Source organism: Marmota marmota, unplaced genomic scaffold, assembly GCF_001458135.2.
Source record: "Marmota marmota marmota unplaced genomic scaffold, marMar, whole genome shotgun sequence".
NCBI lineage: Eukaryota > Metazoa > Chordata > Mammalia > Rodentia > Sciuridae > Marmota > Marmota marmota.
The window spans coordinates 16034387-16062382 of record NW_026000229.1 but is presented as its reverse complement, the minus strand read 5'-3'; the positions used below and the strand labels follow the sequence as shown (position 1 = coordinate 16062382).

The following is a 27996-nucleotide window of genomic DNA, read 5'->3' as shown; positions in this document are numbered from 1 at the left end:
TCCAAATTACTGAACAAGTTTTTTTAATGGTGGGTTGCTTTGTTCACAAAACCATTACTGAATTAACCCTAAAATCCTTAGCCTAATTACTCAACAAAAATATCAATCTTTTAATCAAGCCTTGTATTCAAATATCTCTGATTTGTTTTGTGAAATGCAAAAATAAATTAATAAGTAAATTTATTTTTAGCCTGTATCCTTATGGAGCTTGCAAGCCAAAGAATGGTCACTAACAAGCCAGGCGCCGTGGCATGCACATCTAATCCCAGTGATTCTGGAGGTTGAGGCATGAGGAGAATCACGAGTTCAAACCCAGTCTCAGCAAGTTAGCAAGGTCCTGAACAACTCAGCAAGAATCTGTCTCTAAAACATTTTAAAAAGTGTTGGGGAATGGGGCTCAGGAGTTAAAGCATCCTGGGTTCAAATCCCCAGTACCCAAAAAAAAAAAAAAAAAAGAGCTAAATAAAGCAGGAGGATCACAAGTACAAGGCGAGCCTGGGTAGCTTAGAGACCCTGTTTCAAAACAAAAATTTAAAAAGGGTTGAGGATGTAGCTTAGTGGTAAAGCGCACTGGGATTCAATCCCCAGAATATCAGAGGAAAGAAAAAAAAAAGGAAAGAAAGAAAAATATAAATGAGCATGTCAGCCCAGCCTGGGGGGGCACATAAAAAGAGTGCTCCCCACTTTCTGAACCAGAGGGCAGTGAGGTACTGGGGAAGGCCAGAATTCAGAGCTCCCATAAACCGGAGGGGACTCCCTTACTTGCCCAGGCTGGTGGCCTGACCTATCCTTGGACGTGTTACGCCCTCCAGGCCTCAGTTTTCAAGTCTGTAAAACGAGAAGGGTGAACTTGACAGGCTCCTGAGTTTCTCCTGCAGATCTGATCCTGCACACTGGAGACCACTGAGGCCCTAAGTAGGCTGGGAATTTTAGGATTCTTTTGCTGCAGCCTACAACCCCATGAAGGGGCTAGGACTTGGCTATCTCTCACGGTGGTCTGTCCCCTCCTCTTCATTTAGGTGGTCTGGTCTTCATCTGTCCACCCCAAGTCCCCAGGGCCTCTTAACAGTCCCCCCTCCATCACATTCCAGTGGCCTTGGGGGCAGCAGCCAGACCAGAAAGTCCAGTTCCTGCCCATTATCACTGCTCGCATCTCCCTGCAACCCAACACCAGCATTCCAGAGAGCAGCCCCGGCTGCCCCCACCCCCATGGTCAGTGTCAGTGTCCAGGCGAGGCTCAGAGACAGGCCCCAGCCAGGGTCCAGGGTTCTCAGATTCCTCTCAGAGAAGGTCTGCCTCCAGGGAGGCTCTAACTGGGGGAGACTGTGGACCAATTCTTTGGGGTTCTTCTTTGAACCTCATCCTCCTGGTCTCTCTTCTTGCTCTCCTGCAGGGGCTTTGGCTCCTAACGGGAAGATGTGGGAATGCCCACAATGGGGAAAGGCAGGAGGAAGGACAGACCGGTAATGCAAGAAAGAAGAGCAGGAGAACAGGAGAGGGCAGGAGACTGGGACTGAGGGACATTATTGACCACAGGGGAAGGCAGAGGTGGGACAGTATGTGGGGAGCACCAAAGACAGGAATCCTGAAACAAGACCCAGAGAGGAGTTGGAGAAGGGCCGGTGGGAGACGCTGGCTTGTGAGCCTCTACATCAAACCTTCTTCCCTGCCTGAACCAGGGAGCCTGTGTGCCAGCCCCACCCCCACCTCCCTCTTCAGGCCTCCTCAGCGCCCCCCCTCCGCCTTCTCCACTCCCAACATCCAGTGTCCAGGCGCTCCTCCTCAGAAAGTCCACAGAGGTCCCCCACCCCCTACAACCACGGGCAGCAGTAACCAAGGGTTGGCATGTCTTAGAACAGGGTGAACAGAGCTGGTGTAGGGGAGCAAGAAGAGGTTCTGGAGGTCCAGCAGCACAGGCCAGCAGGCTCACTGAGATGGCAGCCAGATTTGGGGCACCTTCCTCATGAAGAAGAAGGCCTACATTGCAAGGGGTGCTCCCAGGCCCATAATGTAAGCCCAGGCCATCCCCCAATGGCCTGGTGCTTGGTGTCTCCTCTCTTTACAGCTGACTGGGAAATGATCAGTCCCTCCCGGGACCTGACCTGCTGCTTGCCCTGCGCTGGCTCTGCTCTAGCCCTCTAGCCTGGCCCAGCTGCTTACCGGAAAAGGGATTCTCACAGGAGAACCAACCCTAGGCCCCATGCACATATTTCAGGCACACACCTGTATGCCCAGGTACACACACACACACACACACACACACACACACACAGGTCTCTGCATCCTTTTTTGGGACAAAGCTATGCCCAGAGAAACTAAGGTGCCACAGTTTAGTTATACAGACAGGCATTCTCATTGGAATTACTGAGTCCAATTTGAACAAAGCCAGCCATGAGCAATTTGGTTTCCATCCTGGGGGCCCTTCTGTCCTTCTGTTCCATTCCACTGAAGGACAGCCTTCAAGCTACTGTGCAAAAAAGTCTCTCTGTCACACACACACACACACACACACACACACACATACACACACACACCAGCGGCAGAGACTCTGCAGAGGAGAGGGAAAGGCAATACAAGGCCAGGAGTGAAAAAGTCCTTTCTCCCTGGGGGTGGGGAGGGGACAGAGGGCTAAGGGGGGCTGGGGGCCTGTTTCATTTGCAGGCTGCAAATGCCTCTCCTATTCACCGGCCCACATTCCCAGCCCGGGCGCCTGGCCGCTGACAATGCCTGGACAGGAACAGAGAAGATTTGCACATTGTGTTTAAGGGGCCAGCTGGCTGCCTGCGACAGTGGAGCCAAGGTGTGGGAACCAGAGGCTCCGGACTTCCACACTCAAGTCCTGGATGGGGTGAGGGGCAACCCTGCGTGGGGAGGGTGGGGGCCTAACTCCTCCACAGTTCAGGCCAAAGCCGCTGGCGATCCAGGCCTCTTCCAGCCAGAGCAAGGTCCAAGCAGGAGAGCCGGGACCCATGGAGGGAGTACCAAGCAATCAACTCTGATTCACACCCCATCTGGCGAGGCAGAGTCTCTGATTCCTCTGGAGATGAACACGCAGCCGTGGCCACCCCATGATCCTGCCCCCTGTGCATTGTATTCCCCGGCCCATCCTCCCTGTTCACAGCTTCTGCTCCTTTGAGCTTTGCTATCAATTACGAGGAGGGAGGGGGATGTGGTGACAGAGAAGCAGAGAGAGGGACAGAGAGACAGACAGAGCTTTGCCCCCGAAAGGCCACATGTTCATTTAGTTTTTACCAAGCTCCACAGGCAGGGGACATGAGAAATACAAAAGAAAGAGAAGCCCTTTAGGAGCTTAAACTCTAGTTGTGAAGACAGATGGACTATCCCTCTACAAAACAGTTACTTAACAACACCCACGGCAGTCTCCGAGAGGCAGGGCTCTGAACTGCAGACTGGCCTTAGGAGGGGAAGGAGAAATTATTGTGAGCTAAATGGTCTTTGGGGAGGGCTTGGGTGTGGGAAGAAGAGGGACAAGAATAGACTGGGAAAAGGCCCCGTGACAAAGCCTCAGAACAGAGATGGCCTTGGGCCACACCCCCATCTGACAATGAGAAAGAGTGGCTCATCCAAACCACAAGGGAGTCCAGAAAGGGCCTTCCCAGCACACCTCATAGCTCCTCAGGAGGGTCAGGAGGGGTCTGTTTGTGACATGCTCCCTGGCAGGTAAAAGGACTGGACCTGTTTGCACCTGCCTAAGTGCCATGCTGTGGTTCAGGCATGCTCCCCACCAGAGGCTGCCTAGGTGTGGTCACTTACCCACTGCACCAGGGACACTGCGACTGAACCACCTGTGGCCTGCCCTAGCAGGAGTTAGATGTATGTTTGAGAGGCAGTTGGTGGAGACTTCCTGGGGCTCCCTCAGCTGAGCTTCCCTTCGGGGAGAAGAAAACCTGGGCTCCACACTCCAGGCCTGAGCCCTCAGCCTCCAGACAGAGGCCTGCAGGGTTACCAGCCACTGCACCAGGAATCACCTCCCGTCATGCCCATTGCCCTGCATGGGGGCCCCCAAATACACCAAGCCTTCATTCCCAGTCACTACAGCCTGTGACCTGACCCCAGGTCCTGCCCCAGTGGAAAGGGGATCCAGAGGGGCTGGTTCACAGGGCTTTCCTCAGACACACTGAGAATGAAGAAGTAGGAGGCGAGGCCTTGGGAGCCGAGGTCTGGGGAGACAGGTAACACTGAGGTAGAGAGAACAGGGACCTGGAATTGGCCTTTCTCCCTCTCACCACACCCCACTGCCTCCTGAAAGGAGTCTGGTCACCAGGGGCCTTCCTGGGAATCACCCCACAACTAAAGGAGCCCAGACCTTAGCCTTTTCATTTGTTATCTCTCAGAATAATAATAGTTAATATTATTGGTTCCTTAATCATCATTTAGGAACACTGCCTATGGCCCTGTGCTAAGTTCTTCAAGTGCATTATCCACCTTTAGCAAATGCTAAACGCAGTTGCTTGGGTCTGGCAGTACAGTCCTAGTTCTATGGACTTCAGTTACATGACATTCCCCTCTGGTAAGTATTATACTCCCTGCCCCCTTTCTCAGTACTAGAGATGAAACCTCGGGGTGCTCTACCACTGAGCAACACCCCTAGCCCTTTTTATATTTTATTTTGAGAGAGGGTCTACATTGCTAAGGCTGGCCTTGAACTTGCAATCCTCCTGCCTCAGCCTCCTGAGTTGCTGGGATTACAGGCATGTGCTACTGTCCACAGTGATACTTCCCCCATTTTAAAGATGAGGAAACAGAGGTTCAGGAGAGTTGATTGACTTGCCCAAGGTCCTACAGCTAGTGGGTGGTGGAGCCAAGGCCCAAGTCCACCGAGCAAGGTCTATTTGCTGCCTTAACTCACATTCAAAACTACTGCTGGGGATGAGTGCAGTGGTGCATGCCTGTAATCCCAATGGCTCAGGATGCTGAGGCAGGAGGATCCCAACTTCAAGACCAGCATGGGCAACTTATTGAGGCTCTCTCTCAAAATTTAGAAAATAAATAAAGGGGGCAGGGGTGTGGCTCAAGCGGTAGCGCGCTCGCCTGGCATGTGTGCAGCCCGGGTTCAATCCTCAGCACCACATACAAACAAAGATGTTGTGTCCGCCGAAAACTAAAAAAATAAAAAAATAAATATTAAAAAAAAAGAAAATAAATAAAGGGACTGGGAATGTTCTTAGTGGTAAAATGCCTCCTAGGTTCAATCCCCAGGATCAAAATGCTCTAGCTGGCTCATTGAAAATCCAGCTAGCATTGAAACAGGCCAGACCTCATCCTAAATTAGTGGGCAATACCTGCCACTAACAATACTTACTGGGCTTTTCCAGATGCCAAGCCCTATGCCAAGTGCTTTGTTTTCATCATCTCATTTATTCCTCCCACAGCCCTGACAGACTGGCGATTATGCCCATTTTTTAGACAAGTGCACAGAGGCTCAAGAAAGTTGAGTAACTCATGCTAAACGCAGTTGCTTGGGTCTGGCAGTACAGTCCTAGTTCTGTGGACTTCATTATGCTGCCCACAGGCCCCCAAATCAGAGATTATGCCAACAGAACAGGCACTCCTATAGTACCTGGGCACTCAGGTATGACCTGTGGCCAGCAGCATCAGCAACACCTGGGTTCTGGTTAGACACAGAAATCTGGGCCTTGGCCCAGACCTCCAAATTTGAAATCAACTCTTAGCAAGACCCCTAGGTGAGCTGGGTACAGTGGCACGTGCCTGTAATCCCAGTATTCAGGAGGCAGGAGGATCACAAGTTTGAGGCCAGTCTTGGCAACTTACCAAGACCCTGTCTCAAAATAAAATTTAAAAAGGACTGGAGGTGTGGCCCAGGGTGGAGCCTTGCTTAAATGAGTCCCAGAGTCAGTTTGGTTTGAAAAACCCTGCACTGGAGCATAGGGCTCTTGACTCCAGCTCCCCAGAGGCCAAGAGGTGAGGGGCAGGGGCTGAGGGATCCTGCCTAAGGACCGGAGGGGGGCTGGGATGGCCCCCCATTATCCCTGCTCCTTGCAGCTGGCCCTTCCCTCTTTGGAGTCCTCCAGGCATGGGGACCTCAAAAGTGGGAGTCAGTGCGTGTGTCCAGATGGTCTCCTAGGCCTGCCCAGCTCAGTCCACACTCTGAGACCTGGGAGAACCCCTGACCTTTCCAGGAGAGGGTGAAACAGAACAAGAAGCCCCCCAGCTCCAACAACTCCACAGCCCAATGGAGTAAGCCCTAAAGGAATCCCAGCAAGGGAGAAGCTGGGGCTGGGAGCGGAGCCCAGCAGTTTGCTTCCACTGCATTTAACCTCCGCGGGCAGCAAGATTTTATTCAAAACTTTTGCCAGTGACACTGCCTTTAAATGAAGAAAGAAGCACTGGCTCTGACCACTGAGTGGCTCCTGTGTGCCAGGCAATATGTGGGATAAGCTGGTCCTCATGATCCTCCTATAGGTTACGATTATACCCACCTGTCACAGGTAAGGAAACTGGGCCAAGGGAACATGAACTTGTCCAGGTCTCACTGTTAACAAGTCTCAGTTTTCAATCCTCAAACTATTAGCACATGGAACTGCAACGCAGAGAGCCCACGAGTCCTGGGGACACGAATAGTTTCAGGAGCCTGGGCCATTGTATCGGAAAAGGGAAGAACTTGAAATTGAATTCCCAAGGAATTAGTCTGCAGTGTAGACCACCCTGGTCAGGCCATCTTTCAAGGACAGCATTTGAGCTCATGGAGTGGAAAGTGGTCCATTCCCAGTCATGGTCCTCTGGCTCAGGGCCCAGATGTCCCAGCTGACCTGCACATAGAACTGGATGCCCACGTGCCTCACTGTGCCTGGGAGGACAGCTTGTCTATGAGTGGTACTGAGCATGCTCCTTCCCATCAGCCCCATGGAGCAGGCAGGAAAAGCAGGGGGCTGAGGAGGCTCCTAACACCTTTTCAGAAAGCCACCCTCCCATGTCACACAACATCTGTAGTGCCAGCGGGCAAATGGGCTGGAGGTGATCACCAAGGAGGAAACCCAGGCGGCTAATCAGCTTTGAAGCTTTCTAGGAACACCAGCCCATGAAGTAAGAAAAGGGATCCAGCCGCCCAATTGCTTGGCGTCCAAGCATTTCCCCATGGGGCCATACCCTTGTCAGGGAGAGGCCATGTCAGACTGCCAGTGCTTAGGGGCAAACCCTTCAGCTGTCTCCAGGACCCCCAAGGATTATCCAGGCTGACCCCACTCACATCTTAATTCCTTATACTGTTAGGGTTAAAGGAAACCAAACATCTTGAAGGTATTACCATTTATAGGGAAACATATTTGCAGGCTGAGGCTATAGCTCAGTGGTAGAGCGCTTGCCTAGCAGGTGCAAGGCCCGGGATCAATCCCCAGTACCAAAAAAAAAGAGTTTCTCCCCTTTCCCCTGCCTTTTCTCCCCTCCCTCAAAACCCCTGGGGATTTATTTCCCAGGACCCCAGGCTGGTGATGCAGAGATTCCACAGGGCCTCTGTCCCTCAGCACCAACACAGGCCTGGGAGGATGTGGACAGCATCTCCCTGAGGAGTCTCATTTCTTCCACCCTCAGTCTTCCCTGAGTTCCCACCCTCTGTCCACTATATCTTCCACACACCCAGCCATCTGCTCCCAGGCTCCAGCCACCCTCCCCCTGTACTGCCAGGAAGCTTGGATGAGGGGTGGCTGAGCCAGAAGTGATTCTGTCTCAAAGTCCAGGGCTGCCTCCCAGGGAGCTCCATATGGGGGCCTGGATCAGCCTTCCTTAGAACAAAGGGGCATCTTAAGCCCAGCAAGAGGGCTCCTGCCTTGAACAATTCATCACTCACCAACCGTTCAGAGCAACTGTGCAAATGCCCTCAGAGCCGGGAAGAAAACTTGTCGGGCGCTGGGCCAGAGAAAAGGCAGAGTGCCATAGGAGGTAAATGGAGGCATATTGTTCAGGCCGCCTAGAGCGCAGTCCTGGCTCTTCTGCTTAGAAGAATGTCACTGAACCCCTGCTAAGGTTTAGTTTTCTCATCTGTGAAAGGGAAATGATGATGGCCTATCTTCCAGGGTCCTGGTGATGACTCAGTGAGTTAATCCACCAGGGTGCCTGGCATGCAGCAAGTACTCACTAAGCCATAGCTACAGATTATTACCAATGAATGCCAAAACAGCCTCTCCAAGGGACAACCACCTCCCCAAAGTATAGATGTATGAAATGGAGAACGTTTTTTACTTGCCAAAACTTTTGCCCTGTGTCAAGAGCAGTGCTTCTCAACCATGACCCCCCATGGGTGTCCTCAGCTTGCTGCCTCCCCAAGATGCATCACTAATTTTGGTTTACACAACACACTCTGAATGTGCATAGCACAGCATGGATCAAACACAACAATAATAATAGCAGAATTTTCAGGACAGAGCAGCTAAAGTACAACTATTATTTTTATCACCACAACAATAGATGATCCATCAGGGCCAGCAAAGCACAGTTCTAGAGCTGAAATACCTTGTCTGGCCTTTTCTCTCCCATCCAAAAAATCTCATTAGCATAAAGATGGATGCTATCAATGAGATAAGCCTTAAATATAAATTTTATATATATATCGGGAGGATTCCCCGGGAGCTGTGTGAAGTGTTTTCCTGCAGTTCAAAAATAAAGTTTGTTCCTGCTTCAGTGGCTCGTGATTTGTGCCCAGCCAGACTGCGGCATATATATATATATATATAATTTGGTACTGGGGATTGAACTCAGGGACACTCAACCACTGAGTCACATCCCGGCCCTATTTTTGTATTTTATTTAGAGACAGGGTCTCACTGAATTGCTTAGCACCGTGCCATTGCTGAGGCTGGCTTTGAACTTGGGATCCTACTGCCTTAGCCTCCCAAGCCACTGTGATTACCGGTGTGCTCCACTGCCCCCAGTCACATATTTTTTTAAAATATATTTTTTAGTTGTAGATGGACACAGTACCTTTACTTTATTTGTTTATTTTTATGTGTGCTGAGGATCAAACCCAGTGTTTCACATGTGCTAGGCGAACACTCTATCACTGAGCCACAATTCCAGCCCCTACCACATATTTTTTTATTGATTTATTTTTCTTATGGTATTGGGAATTGAACCCAGGGCCTCAGGCTTGTTAGGCAAATGCTCTGCCATTGAGCTGTATCCCCAACCTACCATATACTTTTAAAATAAGTTTGGTGACAAGCTTCAGCACTCCACTGCTTGTATAGAGAGGTCTTATACTACCCAAAAAGTTCTAAAGTTAGCACGTAATTTAAAAAATATATGCAGCCAGGGCTGGGGTTGTGGCTCAAAGGAAGAGTGCTCACCTAGCATGCGTGAGGCACTGGGTTCAATCCTCAGCACCACAAAAAAATAAATAAATAAATAAAGGTATTGTGTCCACTTATAACTAAAAAATAAATGTTTAAAAAAATGCATGTAGGGGGCTGGAGATATAGCTCAGTTGGTAGAGTGCTTGCCTCACATGCACAAGGCCATGGGTTCAATCCCCAGCACCAGACACAAACACACACACACACACACACACACACAAAATGCATGTAGCACAAAAATTTCTTACATCACTCACAAATAAGGCATTATTTACATAAGAAACATATTCAATGGATCAAGATGCTTGAAGGTACCACAGACATACGCAGCTAAGACAAGCTGGTCCAAGACTAAAGCCCAAGAATCCTCACCCCCACACCGGGAGTGTTTGGCTACATTCTTGTGCATTCAACATTCCAATCCCTTAAAGGAGCACATGATACAATTTATCACCCCAATTCATGCCATGCACCTCTTAACTGACCCATGCTGGGAAATTAGTTCTCCAGAACATTGCAAGAGATGGCACTTCCTTCCTGCCCCCAGGTGACCCTGGATTACCAATCTGACTTACACAAAAGGAAACGGGGTGTGCACTTACTTGCAGCCTGGATTCGAGCCTTCCGGCTGACCACCAGTCCAAAGCGGTTCTGAGCCACACACTCATAGTCACCCTCATCTGAAGGGCTGCCTCCCCGCTCCAGCCTGAAGTGATGGATCAGCAAGGACCCATTGGCCAGCAAGGTAGAGTGGGTACTCTCAGCAAGCTCCACCCCATTCTTCCTCCAGGTTATTCGCACTGGAGGGGTCCCCTCCACTTTGCAGCCCAGCACTACAGGCTGCCCTGGGACAGCAACATCATCACTGGGCTCCACAGCAAATGCCAGTTCTGCAGAGTGGCCAAGACCTGCATCAGAGAAGGGGAGATGAGAGGAAAAGGAGACCTTAGTGTAAAATCCACACACTGGGATTTCCAGTTCCCTGGGCCTAGCATCCTATTCCCATGTTTCAGTCATGTTAATAGAAATCCCTGTTATATACAGAACCTTATGCATTGCAAAGTACCATCCCAAGCAGTATTTTCTTAATCACAGACCACCTCAGAAAGATGAATATTATTTGTACCATTTCCTCTTTCACCAAAAAAGAAACTAAAGCCCAAATATGTTAAGGGACTTGCCCAGGGTTTCACAGTTAGTAGCTACAAATCTGTGATTCAAGACTGATTCCAACACAGCTGCTGCCCTTCTGGGGTCACCCTGGATAAGCACTGAAGTCTCACAGACATCAGGAGGTGATCTTAGGTGAAAGGATCAACTTGTCTTGGCTTCTCACTTCTCATCTGTTTAAATTAGGGAACAACAATGTAGCTTGTGTCATAGGGTTGTTTGACATGATTTACAAACTCAGTGCACTATGGATATTCAAAAGTTCTAAAGAAATGTAATGAGATAGTAATAAATCATGCTTCTTTTTGCTGGCAAAATCATCAGAGGCCTGGTTCAATGCCTGGCATAGGGAGCAGGGGGTGGGGGCCCATTACGCAGGGTACAGGCTAGGCTGTGGCCTGTAGACCCCTTCCCTCCCTGCTCTGGGTGTTGGACCAGTGAGTGGCCTTTGTTATACGGAGAGATGAGAAGTCGTAAGCACCAACTAAGATTCCCAACACTTAGCAGGACAGGGACCTAGAGCCTTTTACTATTGCAGAAGAAAAGAAATGAGCTGAGAAAGGAGGAGGGAAAAGAAGAGGCTGATCTGGAAATCAGAAGCCCGACAGGAGGAACAAGCATCTCAGGCACGATGCCAAGTCACCAAGTTCTCCAGCAGCCAACTTACCAGACCTGTTACAACTTCACTCCAGGAGGAATGAACCCACCTGGTCTGAATGGGCAGCTACAAATTCCTGCTCACATTTCCAGGGAAATAGTGATCCTGAAACTGGCCCAGCCCAACAGACCAGGGCCCTCCCCTGCTAGGGGATACCGGGAAGTGGGTGAGGAGAAAGGAGGAGTGCCGGAATGCTGGGCATCGCCCAGACCCCCAGGGATATGTGAGGTTTTAAGGCACTTGAGGATCATACTCCAAACCCTCACCATCCTCCCCATATTCAGAGTTTTAGCTGCCTGAGTCCCTAATTCAACCCGGGTATAGCCAACCGGGAGACTAAAGTTTCTCCCTGATGTGAACGCAATATTCTGCTTGTTAGAAGGGAAGAAGAGAGAAAATAGCCCAAATGTGTGTCTGCTGAGAATCTGGAGTGGGAGAGGAAGGGACTAGATTGGCATCCCTCTCCCATTTGATGGGCCCCTTACAGTCACCAAGGGAACAGGGTGCTGGTGATGGAGCTCAGGGCAGCAAAGCCGGACAGCGCCGCGAGCCCAGGGACAGGGTCTCTCTACGAGTACACTCTCTGGGGAAGGGCGCGGCACGTGGGCATCCGGTGGCTGGCTCTGGCTCTCAGAAGGTTCTCCTTTCCTCCTTCTCTCCTGGGCTCTCTCCCGGCTCGCTCTCTCCCCACACGCCGCCCGCCCAGAATCTTCCTCCTCCTCTTCCTCCATCTGTCCTGAGCACTCCCGGCCCCAGTCTCAACTCCAAATCCGGGATGTGCCCTCTCAGTCCCGCGCAGTGGACTGGGATCCGGCCTCCGCCCAGCGGTCTACTGTCTCCTGCCTCTGTCGGTCGCCTCGGGCGACTCAGGGTCCACGGCTAGGCTACAAGCATCCCAGTTCGCCTCCCTCGGCTGGGACTCAGCCATGCAGTCTCCCCTGGCTGGTTTCTGTATCCCCAACGCCAGCCCGCTCCCCTCCCCTAGCTCCTGTTTCGCCACCCTCCTGGCCACTCGGTCCGAGATCTGGGTCCTGTCCTGCGTCCCGGAGCGGTAGCGGACCGAGCCCGGGAATCTCTCCTGGGGCTCCGTTCTCAGCACCCCGCTTCAGTCTTAGCCAGCCCCGCCTCGGTTTCTCTCTCGGTCCCTCTCCACTCTGTCCCGCTCGGTCCCTTCTGAGCCAGGTCTGCCCGCAGGTCCGCGCCGCACTCCCGGGGTACGCCCCTCGCGCCCGCTTACTCCCCTCCGGTCCAGCCCTGGGCTCTGTCCACAGCCGCTGGGGCTGAGGGCGCCCTCGCTCACCCTCGCTTGGCGCGGGCAGCAGTAGCGGCAGCANTCTCCTCCGCCCGCGCCCCCTCTCTCCCCTCCGGGTCCCCTCCCCCAGCCCCCTCTCCCCGGAGGCCGGGTCTGGGGAACAAAAGAGCCGGCGAGCGCTTTAAGCGGCCGGACATTCCCGGCTGCGCGGCGGACGCGCCCCCTGCGCTTTGAACTGTGGCTGGAGCGGCCGGCGCCGTCTCGGGCTGTAGCCCTGTGTCCCCTCGCGGCCCGCCAGTCCCGGACTTGAGCGTCTGGAGAAGTATAGACCCAGCGGAACACGTCAGGGCTGAGAAGAAACACGCAAAGCTGAGGGATTTACTCTGACCCACTCTTTCTGCTGCGCCCTCCTCCAATGTATCCAAGACTTTATTTTAGGACTAATTCCCTAGAAGCTACTCAAAGTTGTCAGAGACTGAGAATTCCGTGGGCACCTGGTCTTTCCTCTCAAACTCAAAGCATAGGTCGTTCTGCCGCAAGACTGGCTTTCCTAGACTAGGAGTTAAGGCAACTCCTCAATCTTGGGTAGATTGCCTGAGAAGAACAGACCCAACAGGATCCACCCCACTTTTGCCTGCTGCCTGGCCCAGGAAATCACTCACTGAGCTTGTCTGAAAGGTGAAGATAATCATATCTTTCCTACACGACCCAGGAGACCTTTAAATGGCACAGGCCTGGACAAATGATTTAGTAACTGGGAAAGCACACTGAAAATTAAAATTGTCAATAACATCTCTGTGCCACACAGATTCTGATGGTTCGTGTCAGAAAACATAAGACGATAACAAAGGTGCCTATGAGAATATTACAGAAGGCAAGCATGTCATGTCTCTTAGGGCAAATGTATTCTTGCTAGCCCTGGAGCTCTGGCTTCACTCGGTTATTTGCTCCTCTGCCATTGGATTGGCAGTGCTGGGAATTCAACCCAGTGCCTCATACTTGCTAGGCAAGTGCTCTACCACTGAGCCACAAACCCAGCCCCTTTTATTTTATTTTGAGATACAGTCCCATTAACTTGTTCAGAGTGGCTTCAAACTTGCAATCCTCCTGCCTTGGCATCCTGAGTAGCTGAGATTACAGGTGTGCATCATTGTGCAAGCCTTAAGTCTGTCTTTTGATATTAACTCTGGACCCTTGGAACTAGGAGTGTTATATAAAGTCATTTTTGGTGGTAAATGCCTGCAGAAATCAGACTGCTTTTACATGGACAAGTCTGCTAATGAGAGGGTTTGTACAGCACAGGGACTCCTCACTCTCCAGTAGAAACTGGAAGATGAGCCTGAGAAACAAGACGTAAGGCATGTGAGCAGTGGGAGGCGATGGAGAAATTCAAGGTCAGGGACCCAGTGTGTCATAGCCCCAAATGGATTTCATTGTGAGAATTGGCAAGTGAGGCCTCTACTGGCCATAGGAAAGGTAGGGAAAGAGGGACCTCCCAAGCCTAAAGTCCTGGAACTACTCCCCTGCAGGGCTTGAATCCTCAACAACCCCTTCTTGACATGTCCTAGGCTCTGAGAGGTCAAATTGGTGTCCTGAATTGTTGTCATTTTAAATTCATCTTGACAAGTGTTTAATTCTTCTTTATCACAACGCTTGGTCTGAGAGTGATATGCAAATAATGGCTATTCTACTGCATGCAAAATGTGCAGTATCTCTCTGTATGATCTGTCAATTAACTCTGGGTCTGGCCCACCCGCCACTTTGGGGGTGGTCCTGGGCAGGACAGTCTCTGGCTCTTGGTTTCTTCCAATAGAAAAATCCATTCCTGGCTCTTTATAGAGCCTGGAGCAGCTGCCAGCTGTGATCCTGAGATGTGCATGGGGTGTGAGTGTGAAGTTCTGGATGTCAGACTGTGTATGCACTTGAGTTAATGGACACCAGCGTGTTTGTGTAGGTGACTATGCATCTGTGAATCTGAGCTCACAGACATAGTGCCCATGTGTGTGAATGTGCAGGCATCAGTAATTTTGATGACCAGCTATAAAGAATGGTTGTGGAGGGCTGGGGATGTGGCTCAAGCGGTAGCACGCTCGCCTGGCATGCGTGCGGCCCGGGTTCGATCCTCAACACCACATACAAACAAAGATGTTGTGTCCACTGAAAACTAAAATAAATAAATAAATATTTAAAAAAAAAAAAAAAAAGAATGGTTGTGGAACCCACTGCTCTTTCCTTGTACCTAAGAAAGTTCAGGAAAGTGTGTGCCCAGATGCAGAGAGGTCCCCAGAGAGTTTGCATGCCATCAAAGAACACATCTTCCCTCATGGTTTCTTTGTGTGGGGAGGGGTGTTTAACACTGGGCCTTTTGAATGCTTATGATAGGCAAGTGCTCTACCAAAGAGTTACACCCCCAGCCCCTTTTCCTAAACTTAAATCTTTTTCTTAAGTGCCTGTTGAGGGGAGGAGATGGGTTAGTTCTTTCTTGTGAACATTTTCTCTACCCTTAAAAAAAACCACCATTTCCTATCCTTGTAGGAAATGAACTCCCCAGGGTAGAAAAGCTGAGAGAATTCGAAACATTAGTTCCATAAAGAATAACATATGTCTGGAAAATAGTTTATTAATTCATTATGAGGGTAGATACATGATCAATACCTTAGCTTAACACTAAAGAATATCATATTCATAAGGAAAAAAATGCTGGAAAAATAATTAAATAATACATCATAAACTAAATATAGACAAATAAATGAGCAAGTACCGATTACACTTGTCATGCATCAAGAAAAGGAAGATTTTTAAATGAGACTCAAAAAACTTAAGGCATCAACGGTAGGTGACAAAGGGATTAATACCCTATAAAAGGCCAATAGACTCTTTTCTAATAAAAATACTGCTACAAAGACACAAACCTAACACTTCCAAATTACCCAGAGCCCAAATCATATATAATGCTAGTGAGTAATGGCCACTTTCTTATCAACTGTGAGTTATAGGCAGATACCAGATTTATTACTTATTTGCTTTTGAGAAACAATTTTCCACCTAACCTAATGGGTTATAAATTGTCTCATTTGCAGCTATTTAATTTAAACCAGAACCTCAGTGCCTGTTAAACAAGAACATGAAAAATGACTATGTGGTGTAATGCTAAGAGCCTACTGTTAAAACAGCCATTTAATTCAGAGCAGTTTTTTTCTTAAAAAAAAAAAAATCAAACCAGGAAAATAAAATGAGGCTTTTGACCTTCACAGTAACGATGAAACATACACAGTGGCGTCGGCTACGGCAAAGCTGAATGCTGCAGAAAGAGTATAAGTGACAATTCTGTCTTTAACGAGATACAAAACCGACATTAATAATCTTTAGTGTTATCATAGGCTGGCTGAAGGAGGGGAGGAGGAGGAAATGTAGGTGAGGATGTCAACCGTGAGTGACACCCGAGTGTAATAAACACAGATGCATTCAGGGGCTGAGGAGGCTGCAGCTCCACTGAGAGACATTTCAACGTTAAAAAAAAAAAGACAGAAAGAAAAGAAAAGAAAGATAGACTGCTTATTTCTAATTTGGCCCAGAAGTCAGAGTTAACTCTTGATGTGCAGATCAGTTAAAAAGACGCAGTTAGGGAGCAAGAGACCCCACATTCTATGCTCCTGAGAGGGCTGAGGTGAAAAATCAAATAAATGACAGGGTTTTCACTGCACAGGAAACAAAAGTCAAGCTTGTCCCTGTGCAATGGGTCAATAGAAAATTACTTCAGGATTCAAAAAAGAAAAAAATAGTAAAATAAGCCAAACCCACTTTTCCTATGAAAGACCTCCCTTCCAGCCTCCTGGAGGAAGAGACTCCAGTCCCCCTACCTAGATCCAGTCCCATTCAATGTGCTGGGGTGGGGTGCAAGCTGCTGGGCTGCCCCACTTACTTCAGCTCCCCTCTCCCCTTTCAGCTTCAGTAGGGAAGAAAGGTAACAATCCACCTCCATCCTGAATGGAAGGGAGGAAATCCCTATATTCCAAGCCTCTGGGTCATAGTTCCCTTCTGCCTCAAAACTTCCCTTGTGACTTGGATTCATCAGCTCTATGGAAAACCCTCCCATCCCAGGCCCAAGGAGAAAGAGGAAGTGGAAGCTAGGTCTTCTCCAAACCTGCCCTGGGGGCGGGTGGTCTACCTGGGGAGGGGGCCGGTGGAGGAGGACCGAGCAGAGGAAGTGGGGGAAGAGGTGGAGGGAGGGGTGTGTGTTCAGGGGAATGTGGCTGACATAGGAGTCATGCTGTGGCCTGAAGCAGACATGAGGTAGCCATGTTGTTAGGGAAGGGTGCAGAGGTTGAAGCCAGGCAGAACTGGATGGCACAGTCTGGAGAGACATGAGGGATAAGAGAGACAGAGAGAAAGGGAAACGAGAGAGGAAAGGGAGACCTCACTGGAAAGAGGACACTGGAACTGGAACCCAGAGAGCAAACTATCTAGAGATAGATCACTAGAGCAGGGAAGGGGGAGAAAGGGAGTGGGGAAAAGAATATAGATTTCCAAAGCCAGGCACTTCCCAAATTATAAAATCAGACACAGAGTTGCTCTGAGTGGAGCCCGTGTCACCCTCTAAATTTGGGTCATGGGGTTATGGGAGGTGAAGGCGGTGTGGCTAAAATGTCAGGCATTCAGAGCCTACTGCACTCAGCCCAGCCAGACAGGAGAGTGGGCTGGGGCCGTCTTTGTCAGACAGGGCATTGGAGACACTCGCAGAGTGTGTAATAAAAGGCTGGGTGACAGAGGTGGGAGCCCACAGGGATGGGGACTAACCACTCTGGGATACTGTTCTGACCTGGAGAATCGATTAGGCCATAATCACCATTATGGTAGCCAGGGTTTCCCAGTTCACCAACCAGTACACACACATGTGGCTTCACACATGTGCACATCACACGTAGCTGTGTCTCACATGTCTCTCACATATTTATCACATGTGTGTCACAAAGAGTGTGGGGGGAGTGAATGATCCAATTCTTCCTCTCCCCACAGCCAAAGCATCCTAGGAGGCTCCAAAGGGCTTGATGATATCTGCAGGTACACATGTGTATAGGCATGGCCATGCATGTCATGTACCATGAGCCATATTAGCCTGCTTAGACTGCACCTTCTGCTTAGGGGAGCTAAGCAGAGGAGGAGACAGGGACCCTGGGCAGGCCTGGGCTGGCTCCTGGAGAGCAGGGGGCTTTGGGCTGGCAGCTGTTCCCACAAGCCTCCTCCGGAGCCTCACTGGGCTGGAGATCCGGATAGGGGCAGGAGGCACTGGCTGCCTCTGGCAAGCAGGTAAGTCTGTCTGGTCCAGTGGCTGTCTGCTCACAGCCTTCCAGCTCCCTGTCTAGCCAGTCTGCCTGGGGCCTGAGATCCACAACACCAGAGGAGAGGCCAGAAGCCTCTGCAGGCAGAGAGTCCTGAGGCTCTATGTCTTGGAGATGGAGGTCAGGGCTCCCTTTGGATGCACTGAAGTCAGAGTGGACAATGACCTCGGCCTCCACCTGGTTTCCACAGGCTGGGGGTGGCTTCTTCCTCCCATTACCCTGGTTAGAGCACAGAACACAAAGACCAGGGACCATCACTGAGAATGATCAGAAACAAGAACCACATATGTGGAACAGAGAGAGACTGACTCTACATCAGGGTATGCATCATATGAGAAGTGGAAAAGGAAACAGGAAGTGTCCCACCAAGATGATGATAATATCCAGATCCTTTTCTAACCCTTATTCCCAGGATACTGACCTTTATAGCATCATACACCAGAGCCTGCAGCAACAGTGTCTGTCCAGTTCCAGCAGGGGGCAACAGGGCCTGGGTCAGAGCAGGCCTGGGGCCCACCTGGGGCAGCTCGCAGCTGGCCCAGGAACCTGCCCAGCTTGGCCCACCTGGCTGAGCCCAGGAGATCTGCACAGGAGAAAGAAGAGGACACTGAGGAGCGTGATGGGGATTGGCTGGGAGAGGGAAGCACGAAGGAGGGAAGTAGATGGGACCATGGAGAAGCAGAGCCCAGAGTCCTGGCCCCCTTCTATCTCCCTGATCACAGGTTCCCTGCTAAAGCCCCTTCCCAAGGACGGGGTGAAGCACAGGAAGGCCGTGTGTGAGTGGGAGAGTTTGCAGATGCAGCCCCTCTGTAGACAGCCTAATACCAGCCTGGCAGGGAGGTGAGGGAAGGACTGGGTCAGCTGGCTGAGATGAGTGACCACTGCCAGTGTGGGGGAGCTCTATCTTTCAGGAGCCTGCCCTTATCTTGGTCCCACTTGGCCACAGACAAGCTGACCAGCTTCTTCTCCCTCCTCAGTCTTAAGAAGGCTCCCAGCTCTGGGGACGAAGAGGGATCTGGGTGTTCTGGCCAGCTCCAGTCACCTGCAAACAATGACTTTCCCCTTGATGAGAAGCAGGCCAGCATATTCTGCGGGAATGGAGACCCACCTGCTTCCTGGTTCTGCCAATCATTGATGGAGAGGGGAGAATGTGCCTCTTTTGCAATTGGGTATGTGTGGTGTGGGGCTGGTGACCCTTGCAGTCACACGTTGTGCTTTGGCGCCCTCTGGTGTCCTATTTGGGAATGAGCAGGAGCGGGGGTCTCTGATGTAAACTAGACTTCAGTCTACCTTTCTCTTGGAGTGACCCCGGCAGTCCGAAATGCTGCCACCCATAAGGCTGTGCACTTCAGCCTTGTCTTCCATGTCTGAGGGTGGTGGGGACCAGTCCTGGGGCCGGGGGTGCACAAGGGACTCCAGCTCATGGGCAGCAGGGAGACTAGGTGGGCCCAGCCGGGCTCTAGAGTACAGCGCTGGGTTCCCAGCTGTGGCCGTGGAGGACAGGCCTGGGAGGGCTTCCCTGGAAGGCAAGATGGGAAACAAGGCCCAGTGGTCAGAGTGGAGAGTGGGCTGGGACTGGCATCCAGCCCTGCTATTTCTCAGGCCAGGTTCCTGCCTACCTTTGGGCCCTGTTTTCCAATCTACACAAAGAGTAGGGAACAACTATTATCCAAACAGCCCGACAGGGTTCCTTCTACCCCAGCTCCAGAAATATGGAAGTCTGGGGCCTTTATTTCCAAGATGCTGGAAGCATGAGCAAGGTGATTTGGTCTGTCCTTGCTGACTGGGAGACTCCCTAAGCCCACCCCCATTCTTATAAGAACATCTCCCACCACTCCCATGTCCCTTCATCCTAGAGTCCTATCTAATTTAATTTAATTTTTGCAATGCTTGGGTTCAAACATGGCCTCACACCTACATGCTAGGCAAGTGTTCTACCCCCAAGCTTGGCCTCCAGCTCCCCAAGTCCTAACTTTAATGGGGATCCTGGTGACTTTCCCTGTTTGCCCATTCTGCAGCCCTTTCTGGAAATCTGTCTTTGGTCAGATAGGTGTCCTTGCCCACCTGTGGGGGCTGCGTCGCAGGCCAGCACACATGCAGGCTAGGAGGCAGAGGAGGCCCAGGCAGACACCCACAATGATGCCTGTGACTGAGTGCACATCCAAGGAGTCTGGCGGGACAAAAACGGAACAGAGATAGTCAAATACAGGAGAAAGGCAGTGGCTCACAAATCAGGATGACTCGAGCTTCCACAGGAGACCACTGGCTTCAGCTTTCAGCAGCTTGCGATCTTCTCATGCAAAGACAGGAGGGCCCTACACCCTCACACGGCCCACAACCACCGGCCTGGTGGTCCCACCCCACACATCCACAGGCTGTGGTCTGTTCACATCAAACTGGCCTTTCAATTCAGTGAACCGCCTGCCTGCCCACTAGGTCTTGCTTCATGGTGTGCAGTTGCCTCGGGCCCACGTGGCTTAACGCTCTGTGGTCATCATCTTAAAATTAATAATTTTTTGCGGGGGGTACTGGGGGGGCACTCGATCACTGAGCCACAACCCCAGCCCTATTTTGTATTTTATTTAGAGACAGAGTCTCACTGAGTTGCTTAGCACCTCGCTTTTTCCTGAGGCTGACTTTAAACTCGTGATCCCCTTGCCTCAGCCTCCTGAGCCGCTGGGATTACAGGCGTGCACCACAACGCTCAGCTTAAATTTGTAATTTTTTAAAATGAAGAGCCCTGGATTATCATTTTACACTGAGCCCTGAAAGTCACTTAGCCAGTCCCACCCACCTCCAGCCAAAAAGCTCATCACCTGGCCAAGCCAATCCACCAATCAAAAGCAATCTCTCAAAGAAATGGTCTCTAAGCCACACCAGTCTGCTAGGAAGCTGGCCTCTCAACCAAGTCACCACCTTACCACTTTCTCCCTTCCAGTTCAACCTGCTCCCAACCAACCAGGAGGGCAGCTGTCCAAACTGAGAGTTGAGTAGTTGTACCCAGAGGCAGGGGCTTGGAAGTCTACTCCAGGAGCTGCTGGGGACCTGGCTGCCCCAGGGTAGGTAGTCCTCCTTCCTCCAGACCCTCCTACCTGAGAACTTCTCCTGGAGAGTGATTACATCCTGCAGGCGGGAGAAGGGCCCAGGGCCCACCTCTGTGCGTGCCCCCATCTTGAAGAAGTACCTGGTGTCGCTCTCCAGGCCATGCACCTCAGCACTGAAGATGTTTCCTGGGGTGGGGGAAGTGGGAGAGCAGGGTGATGGGTGGGTGGGGTGGGGTGCAGGGCTGAGAAGTCGGCCTTTCACTGGGCAGCAGAGGCTCCCTGTTAATCCCAGAAGCCCCAGAATGGCTTTGGTGCTGCTCTCCTCGAGAGCCCGGCTGCTGGAGTGGGGGTGGGCTGGGCAGGGGCCCTCACCCTCGGTGGTGAGCAGTGTCCACTGGTGCTCGGGCTGGCTGTGGTTGTTGCTGTATAGGATCAGATATTCCACGATCTCACCATTGGGTTCCGTGGGGGGACACCAGTGCAGCCGAACAGTGGATGGCGTCAGAGGGCTCAGGCGCAGGTCAGATGGTGGCGTCGAGGGCCCTGGAGTGCAGGGGAGGGATGAGAGCAGGGCCACTGGAAGCCCAGCTCTGCGGACAAGGGAGTCAGGGGATGACAGTCCGCCCCCCTCCTCCCTCATGGAGCAAGCCACACAGCCGGGATGAGCTCTGGCCTCTAGTTGGGGAGTCCCTGAGAATGGCAGGGGCAGTGCTCCTCAGCTCCTCCCCTCTCTGAAGCTCTCCTCCCCTCAGCTCTGCCCAGACCTTGAGATTCTGAGAGATGCTTCAGAAAAGAGGGCCACGGGAGCAAGAAGGAGAGAGGCAGGAGGTGGGCTGGTGGCGAGGGGCTGAGACCACTCACGGTCAGGCAAGGTGGAGCGCTCCACCACAGAGCCAAAAGGCCCGTCCACATCCACTCCATGAGACTGCACCGCAAACTCGTACTTGGTAAAAGGCTTCAGCCCGCCAATGAGGATGTCTTCTCCAGAGCTGTGGGGCAGGAGCTGGCTAGTGCTCTGGGCATTGCCAGCAGGCCTCCCCCCTGCCTGCCCCCAAGGCCCAGCCCCCAGCCCTAGGCCTTGCTCTGGAAAGGGAGCTGGCCTGGCCTAGGGCCACAAACACACCCCAGAGGACCTACAGAGAGGTGGGGATGGATGTCCCTCCACTTCTAATCTCCAAGCCAGACTCCCCCTCTCCAGAGAGCCTTCCTGAATTAATCCAGTTAATTTCCCCACCCCAGGAACCGAATCTCCATCTTGGCTTAATTCTGCCTTAGTGGCAATTGTACACATCAAAAAAAAATTTTTTTTAAATATATATATATATTTCAGTTGTTGATGGACCTTTAATTTTATTTATTTATATGTGGTGCTGAGAATGGAACCCAGGGCCTCACACATGCCAGGCAAGCAAGCACTCTACCACTGAGCCACAACCCCAGCCCCAGACATCAGGGGCTTTTAATGCAGTGTTTGTCAAAGGAACAGCTCCTCAAGCTGCCTCCCATCTCTCTGAGGGTGGGTTTCTGAGGACAGTGGCAGGGCTTTCTCCCTGCAGACAGGAGCCCCTGGAGGCTGGAGAAGCAAGTTGATTCTGTGGCCATTCTCCAAAGGTGGAGACCAATGCTCTGTCCTGAGGAGATGGTCAAACAGCCTCTCCTTTCTCACCCGTCACCTTCTGGTCCACAGGCAAGGCAGTGGGCCCTGCAGACCTTCAGCGCGCCATAGTGGAAACAGGTGAGCCGTCTCTGAACCCCAGGGTCCCGTGTCCCCCAGCCCCCCACTTTCCCCAGCATCAGTCCCTCCTCCCCACCTGGTATAATAGGTGACCAGGGAGGCGTTCCTCAGCCCCCAGGGGCTGAAGCGCACCGTGTAGTTGACAATCTTGACTGTGGTGAAGTCTGGCTTTTTCCACCGGAGCCAGATAGACGTAGAGCTGTTTGATTCTGCATGGACGTGGGCGGGGGGCAAGGGCGGCCCCCTCTGGATGGGTAGGTCTAGAAGGGGAAGATTAGAGTGTGGGGAAGGGAGAGAGGACACTCCCCCCACTGTATAGTGGTCACAGTCCCTGAGGCTTGCCCTTGGGCCCTTTCTTTTGATCCTACAGGTAACAAAACTGAGACTCCCAACAATCTAAGTGATTTTTGTCAAGGGCACACACATAGCAGATATAGGACATAAGAATGCAATGTATACATAGAGAGACAGCATACTGTGGCTTAAGAAGAGCGCAGATTCTAGAGCTAGGCTGCCTAGGTTCAAATTCCAGCTCTGCCACTTACTAGCTATGTGACTTTAGAGAAGTTACTTAATCTCTCTGTGCCTCCATTCCCTATTCTGTAAGTGCATCTGATGATAGTACCTACCTCATGGGGTTGTTATGAGGACTCAGTTCATTAATACTTATAAAGCAGATAGGAAAGTGTCTGGCACACAGTATGTACTATTTGATGATAAGTGTTTATTATATAAACATAAAATAGAATAAACTCCATGACAGCAGGTACCTTATTTGTGTTGATCATCACTAAATTCCCAGAACAGAGCTGGCACGTAGTAGATACTCAGTAAAAAAATTGCTGAATGAATAAATGAACAAACTGGAATTAGAACCCAGGTTTCTTGGCTTCTCTTGAGCACTTTTCCTGCTCTACCACATGGCTGAAAATCAGCCTGGAAGTCAGGGGTTAGGAAGTACCATGACTGGCAACCAAGGGCTACAGAGCAGTGCAACACAGCAGAAAGACCCACCTCGGAGCCAGGAATCTGTCTGGTCTCAGCTGTGTGTGACCTGGGACAAGCCTACCTCTCTGAGCCTTGGTTTCCCTGTAGAGCACACAGGGACACTCTTCCTGTCCAGAGTGGAAAGATGATCAGATAGATGGTGTGATGTGGGTGGATGTGTTTGAAAAGTTTTTTTAAGGCCAAACTTGGGCTCAGGAATCACTGAGCCTGCCGGATGTGGTGGTGCACACCTGTAATCCCAGCGGCTTGGGAGGTTTAGGCGGGAGGATCATGCATTCAAAGCCAGCCTCAGCAACTTAACAAGGTCTTAGGTAACTCAGTGAGACACTGTCTCTAAATAAGATACAAAATAGGGCTGGGGATGTGGCTCAGTGGTCGAGTGCCCAGAATTCAATCCCAAAAAATACCCCCCAAAAAAAAAAGAAAAGAAAAGAAAAAGAAAAAGAGGCAACAGGCCTGAAATACAGCGAACGAGCAGGGGCTGGGGCTCTCTTTAGCCTGGCCAGGAAGAGGACCGCTACCTAGGAAGATGGGCTTCAGAGTGAGCTGAGGCTACCACCCTGCCTGCCCTGCTGGTCAGACTGGCCCAGGGGAGAGGGCAGCAAGCGGCCCGCAGGCCCCTCCCCTGCCACCGCCCCTCCTCCCCAGCACCCTCACCTGGCGTGGGTGCCTTCTCCGTCTTGCCCTTCCACACTGCTGCGTAGCCATCCTCGTATTTGTTGAACGCCACAAGCTTCACCTCATACAGCCGGCCAGGGACTGGGGAATGTCACAGGGTCACTCATTGGCTAGAAGGACTCTGCAGCCACTGTCCCCTCTTCTGCCCTGTGTCTGGTCCCTGATGCAGTCCTGTCCCCGCCTCCCGTCCCCGTCCCCAGGCTCCTCACCTAGTTGGGTAAGCTCATACTGCTTCACTTTCTTCTTGAGCCTGACAGGCCCCATGTCCCAAGCCTGGTCTCCGCGGCTCCCTGGGGGGCGGTCACCACCAGCTTCCTCCTCGGCCCCCACTTCCCGCCAGTACAGTTTATAGCCAGAGATCTGGGTGGGGTGAGGGGGTGGCTGCCATGACACGACCAGAGACTCCATCCTTGCCCGGACCTTCAACTCTGCAGGGGCAAAAGGGACTGGGGACAGAAGAGCAGGATGGGGAAAAGGAGGGAGAATGAGGAATGCAGAGAAAGAAACCGGGGTGGTGGGGGGAGGGGCCAGGGAAGAGGCAGGGAGATGGGGTTCCAGGGAGCCTCGCAGTGTCTCCCCAGCATGGCTCCACTCAGCCGGCACCTGGACTCAGGCAGAGCTCGGAGTGCAGGGGCCTGCTGAGCATTTGCCAAGGGGCGTCGAGGGGCACCTTTGTCTGGCACAGAGGAGGCTCTGTAAGTTTCCTGAAGGAGCAAATTCGGGCAAGGGGCTAGAGAAACCAGGAAGGAGAAAGCAAGCCATCAGAGTGGGGAGTCCCACTTGGAACCCAAAGTGGGGGCTTACTATGGGTCAGACACTGTTTAAAGCACTTTGCATGTGTATTTTAACTTTATTCTTATAATCTTATAAAACAAACAAACAAAAAAAACCTTTGTTTTTAAAGTACTGGGGATTGAAGCTAGGACCTTGTGCACACTAGGCAAAAGCACTCTACTACTGAGCTTCATCCCCAGCTCAGCAAACACTATGATCTCCATTTTACAAATAGGAAAACCGATGCTCAGAGAAGTTAAGTAACTTGCCCAGTGTCAGACAGTATGTGTGCCAGGTTTTGTCTGCACTTAATCACTCTATTACTGGGCCTCTCCAGGAAAACAACAATCATAATCACCAAAGCAGCTGCCACCTAACGGGTTCTCCTGAGGTTCTAAGCAAGTCATTTATGATACGTTAATTATTAATCCATGTGCCATGTCTCATCAGTAAATGAAGCTTAAGAGTTGTGAATGGTTTGTCCAAGGTCAAAGGGTGGACAGAAAGGACACTAGGGCCCAGCCCTTCACCCTGGCTTCCCTTACCTGTGAAGCAGGGGGAGCTATAGAAGGCCTCTGGTGGATGGGGTGGTGAGGTCTTGGGGTCCAAGGGCACACATATACTCACACTGTCACACCCACACTGCCACACTCACTGTTCTGTTCCCTCCAGCTCCATACCATGGCTCTGGTTGTGCACGCTGGGTGTCCTGTGCTGCATCCATGGTGAGGGGACCCCGTAGCCGGCCCCAGTGCCCGCCGACACCCTCACACGGTACAGCTTGTTTGGCTGAAGGGAGTTTAGCATAAGCTGAGTCTCGTTCCCTGGCACCTCGGTGGAGAAAATCTGATCTGCTGGGATAAGAAAGATGGGCTGCTGGCTATTACCTGGGGACCATGACCTCTAAGCTCCCTACACTGACTCTTCCACTTCAGATCCTGGTTCCTCCGTGCCTGCTGGGGCCTGAGGCCCTCCGAACCTGGTCAGACTCCAGGCTCCAGGGCCCACTCCTGGGCCTCAGCTCTGGCTGATGTAGTCCAGCAAGCATGCAGAGAACCAGGCATGCTCTCCCCTTACCTGTGGGCTATCAATGACCCCTCAACACACACCAGAATGCAGACTCAAGGCTGGCCAGGAAGGCCATCAACTACCACCTGGCTTCTAGAGCCCTGAGAATTACCTTCTCCTCCCTCCTCGCCCTTAGCCTGGACTTCCAGTTACTTTCCTTCTCCTATCTCTACCCCTTCCGAGCCCCTTCCCTATATGACTCCATCTGCCCTAACACAGCCCTCTGTATCCATTTTTCCAAGCCCCAAGAGCACACCTTCCACCTCCTCATCTCTAATCTGTTTTTTGAGCCAGAAGGATTCCAAGGATTACCTGTGTCTCCTTTCATAGATGAGGAAACAGAGACCCAAATGGACTACACACTGCAGCTGCAGAGGAGGTAGGACTAGACCCCAGGCCTCCCTTGGCCTTGAGCAGCCTCTTTGCCTGCCCTTCTCATCCCTGCTGACCCCACCCCCAGCCCAGGCTGCTCTATTTTGGGGGGAGGGGGTACTGGGTATTGAACTCAGAGGCACTCGACCACTGAGCCACATCCCCAGCCCTATTTTGTATTTTATTTAGAGACAGTCTCATTCACTGAGTTGCTTAGGGCCTCGCTTTTGCTGATGCTGGCTTTGAACTCGCAATCCTCCTGCCTCAGCCTCCCGAGCTGGGATTACACACTGCTCTTTCCCAGGGTCGGCTTTCCCCACTCCACCACCCCTCAGGCTCCCCCTCTGTTCAACTCTCCAGCAGCTCAGACCGTTGAGTAACTCCCAACCACCCTGCCCCTGCCTGCCACTCACCTTCCTTTCCCAAACCGTACTCTATCTTGTACTTCACCACCTGCCCATTGCTCAGGTTGGGGGGCAGGGGCAGCCACGCCACCCTGATGTCCGAGGGGTTGGGGCTGGACAGGGCAAGCTGGGGCGCTGCACTGGGGACTGAGACAGAAGAACATCAGCATGAGCTCTGCTCCACCGTCGTGGGAGGTGAGACTCAGGAGCGGCCAGAGACTTGCCCAGGTCACACAGCAAGTCAGAAGTAGGCCCAGGACCAGGATCTGAGGGAGGAAAGGGAGCCTCTCAGGGGAGCCCTAAGCTGGAGGATAAGGGGACATTCTTCCCACCCTGAAGCTAGATAATGGTGTGGGGCACAATGTTCCCATTCAGTGGCTCAATGCCCCTGGCCCTTCCCCTAGCTGGATAGTACATGGGTGTCAGGGAGAAGGACTGTATGATATGGGGAATCCCAAGTCCTGGGCTCAAGTCCCAGCTGTACTACTGACCTTGGGCAAGTCACTCTCATTTGCTGGGCTTCAGTTTCCCCAATTTAGAGACCCTGCATACTCCCTTATAGGGCACAAAAGATGACACAGGCAGGCAAAAGTGCCTTGGTGCAACCCTAGTAAAGAGAAGGGGAGCCACCCCTTCGACCCCAGGGAGCTCTCTGGACCCCAGGCTGCCAGCTACAGGTTCGGAGGCCCTACCGTCATCCAAGGTGTGCACCAGTGCTGGGGTGGAGGTGCGGCTGGCCCCCAGCTGGGAGTAGGCCACCACGTAGAACTCATAATCTGTGTTGGGTTCCAGGTCCCGAACCTGTAGCTCTGTGGTGTCATTGTTCACTGCAAACTGGTATTCCACATTGTCCATGCCTGGGTGGTAACACAAGGGACAATGGGACTATCAAAGGGCCACCCTAGGCCCTGGCCATCGGGAGTGTGTCTAGAGATATTCCGTAGCATCTCCATCTCTAATAGTCTATTTATAGCTAAATCATCCCAGATACTCTGAGCTGGAAAGTATAAACTCCCTTGGCTTCTAGTTTTCTCATTGTATTAGTTTCTTCCCTGGCTGTGAGGTTCTTTCTGGTTTCTAACTGAAATAATTCCTGTTGCAGTTAGTTAACTGGGGTAGGAGGTGGCTCCAGGAATTACCAGAAATTTTCCCTAAAGGAGAAGCATCC

General features: G+C 51.6%; 2 protein-coding genes across 2 annotated transcripts in view; both read right to left on the bottom strand.

Moving 5' to 3' along the window:
• Positions 1-16388, bottom strand: part of Igdcc3 (immunoglobulin superfamily DCC subclass member 3) — a 45040-nt gene extending 28652 nt beyond the window's left edge. Inside the window, exons 1-4 of the mRNA XM_048793216.1 lie at positions 16267-16388; positions 12643-12755; positions 12455-12559; positions 9929-10234 (exon numbers count right to left, since the gene is read on the bottom strand). Of these exons, the coding sequence (XP_048649173.1) occupies positions 9929-10234; positions 12455-12559; positions 12643-12755; positions 16267-16388 (646 nt within the window). The remainder of the gene's footprint in view (positions 1-9928; positions 10235-12454; positions 12560-12642; positions 12756-16266) is intronic.
• Igdcc4 (immunoglobulin superfamily DCC subclass member 4) overlaps positions 15007-27996 on the bottom strand; it is a 37420-nt gene continuing 24430 nt past the window's right edge. The window contains exons 9-21 of the mRNA XM_048793215.1: positions 27521-27685; positions 26838-26975; positions 25665-25835; positions 24420-24656; positions 24190-24291; positions 22601-22784; positions 21651-21778; positions 21162-21332; positions 20838-20975; positions 19810-19915; positions 19036-19264; positions 18167-18328; positions 15007-17964 (exon numbers count right to left, since the gene is read on the bottom strand). Coding sequence (XP_048649172.1) covers positions 17554-17964; positions 18167-18328; positions 19036-19264; positions 19810-19915; positions 20838-20975; positions 21162-21332; positions 21651-21778; positions 22601-22784; positions 24190-24291; positions 24420-24656; positions 25665-25835; positions 26838-26975; positions 27521-27685 — 2342 coding nt within the window. The 3' untranslated portion in view covers positions 15007-17553. The remainder of the gene's footprint in view (positions 17965-18166; positions 18329-19035; positions 19265-19809; positions 19916-20837; positions 20976-21161; positions 21333-21650; positions 21779-22600; positions 22785-24189; positions 24292-24419; positions 24657-25664; positions 25836-26837; positions 26976-27520; positions 27686-27996) is intronic.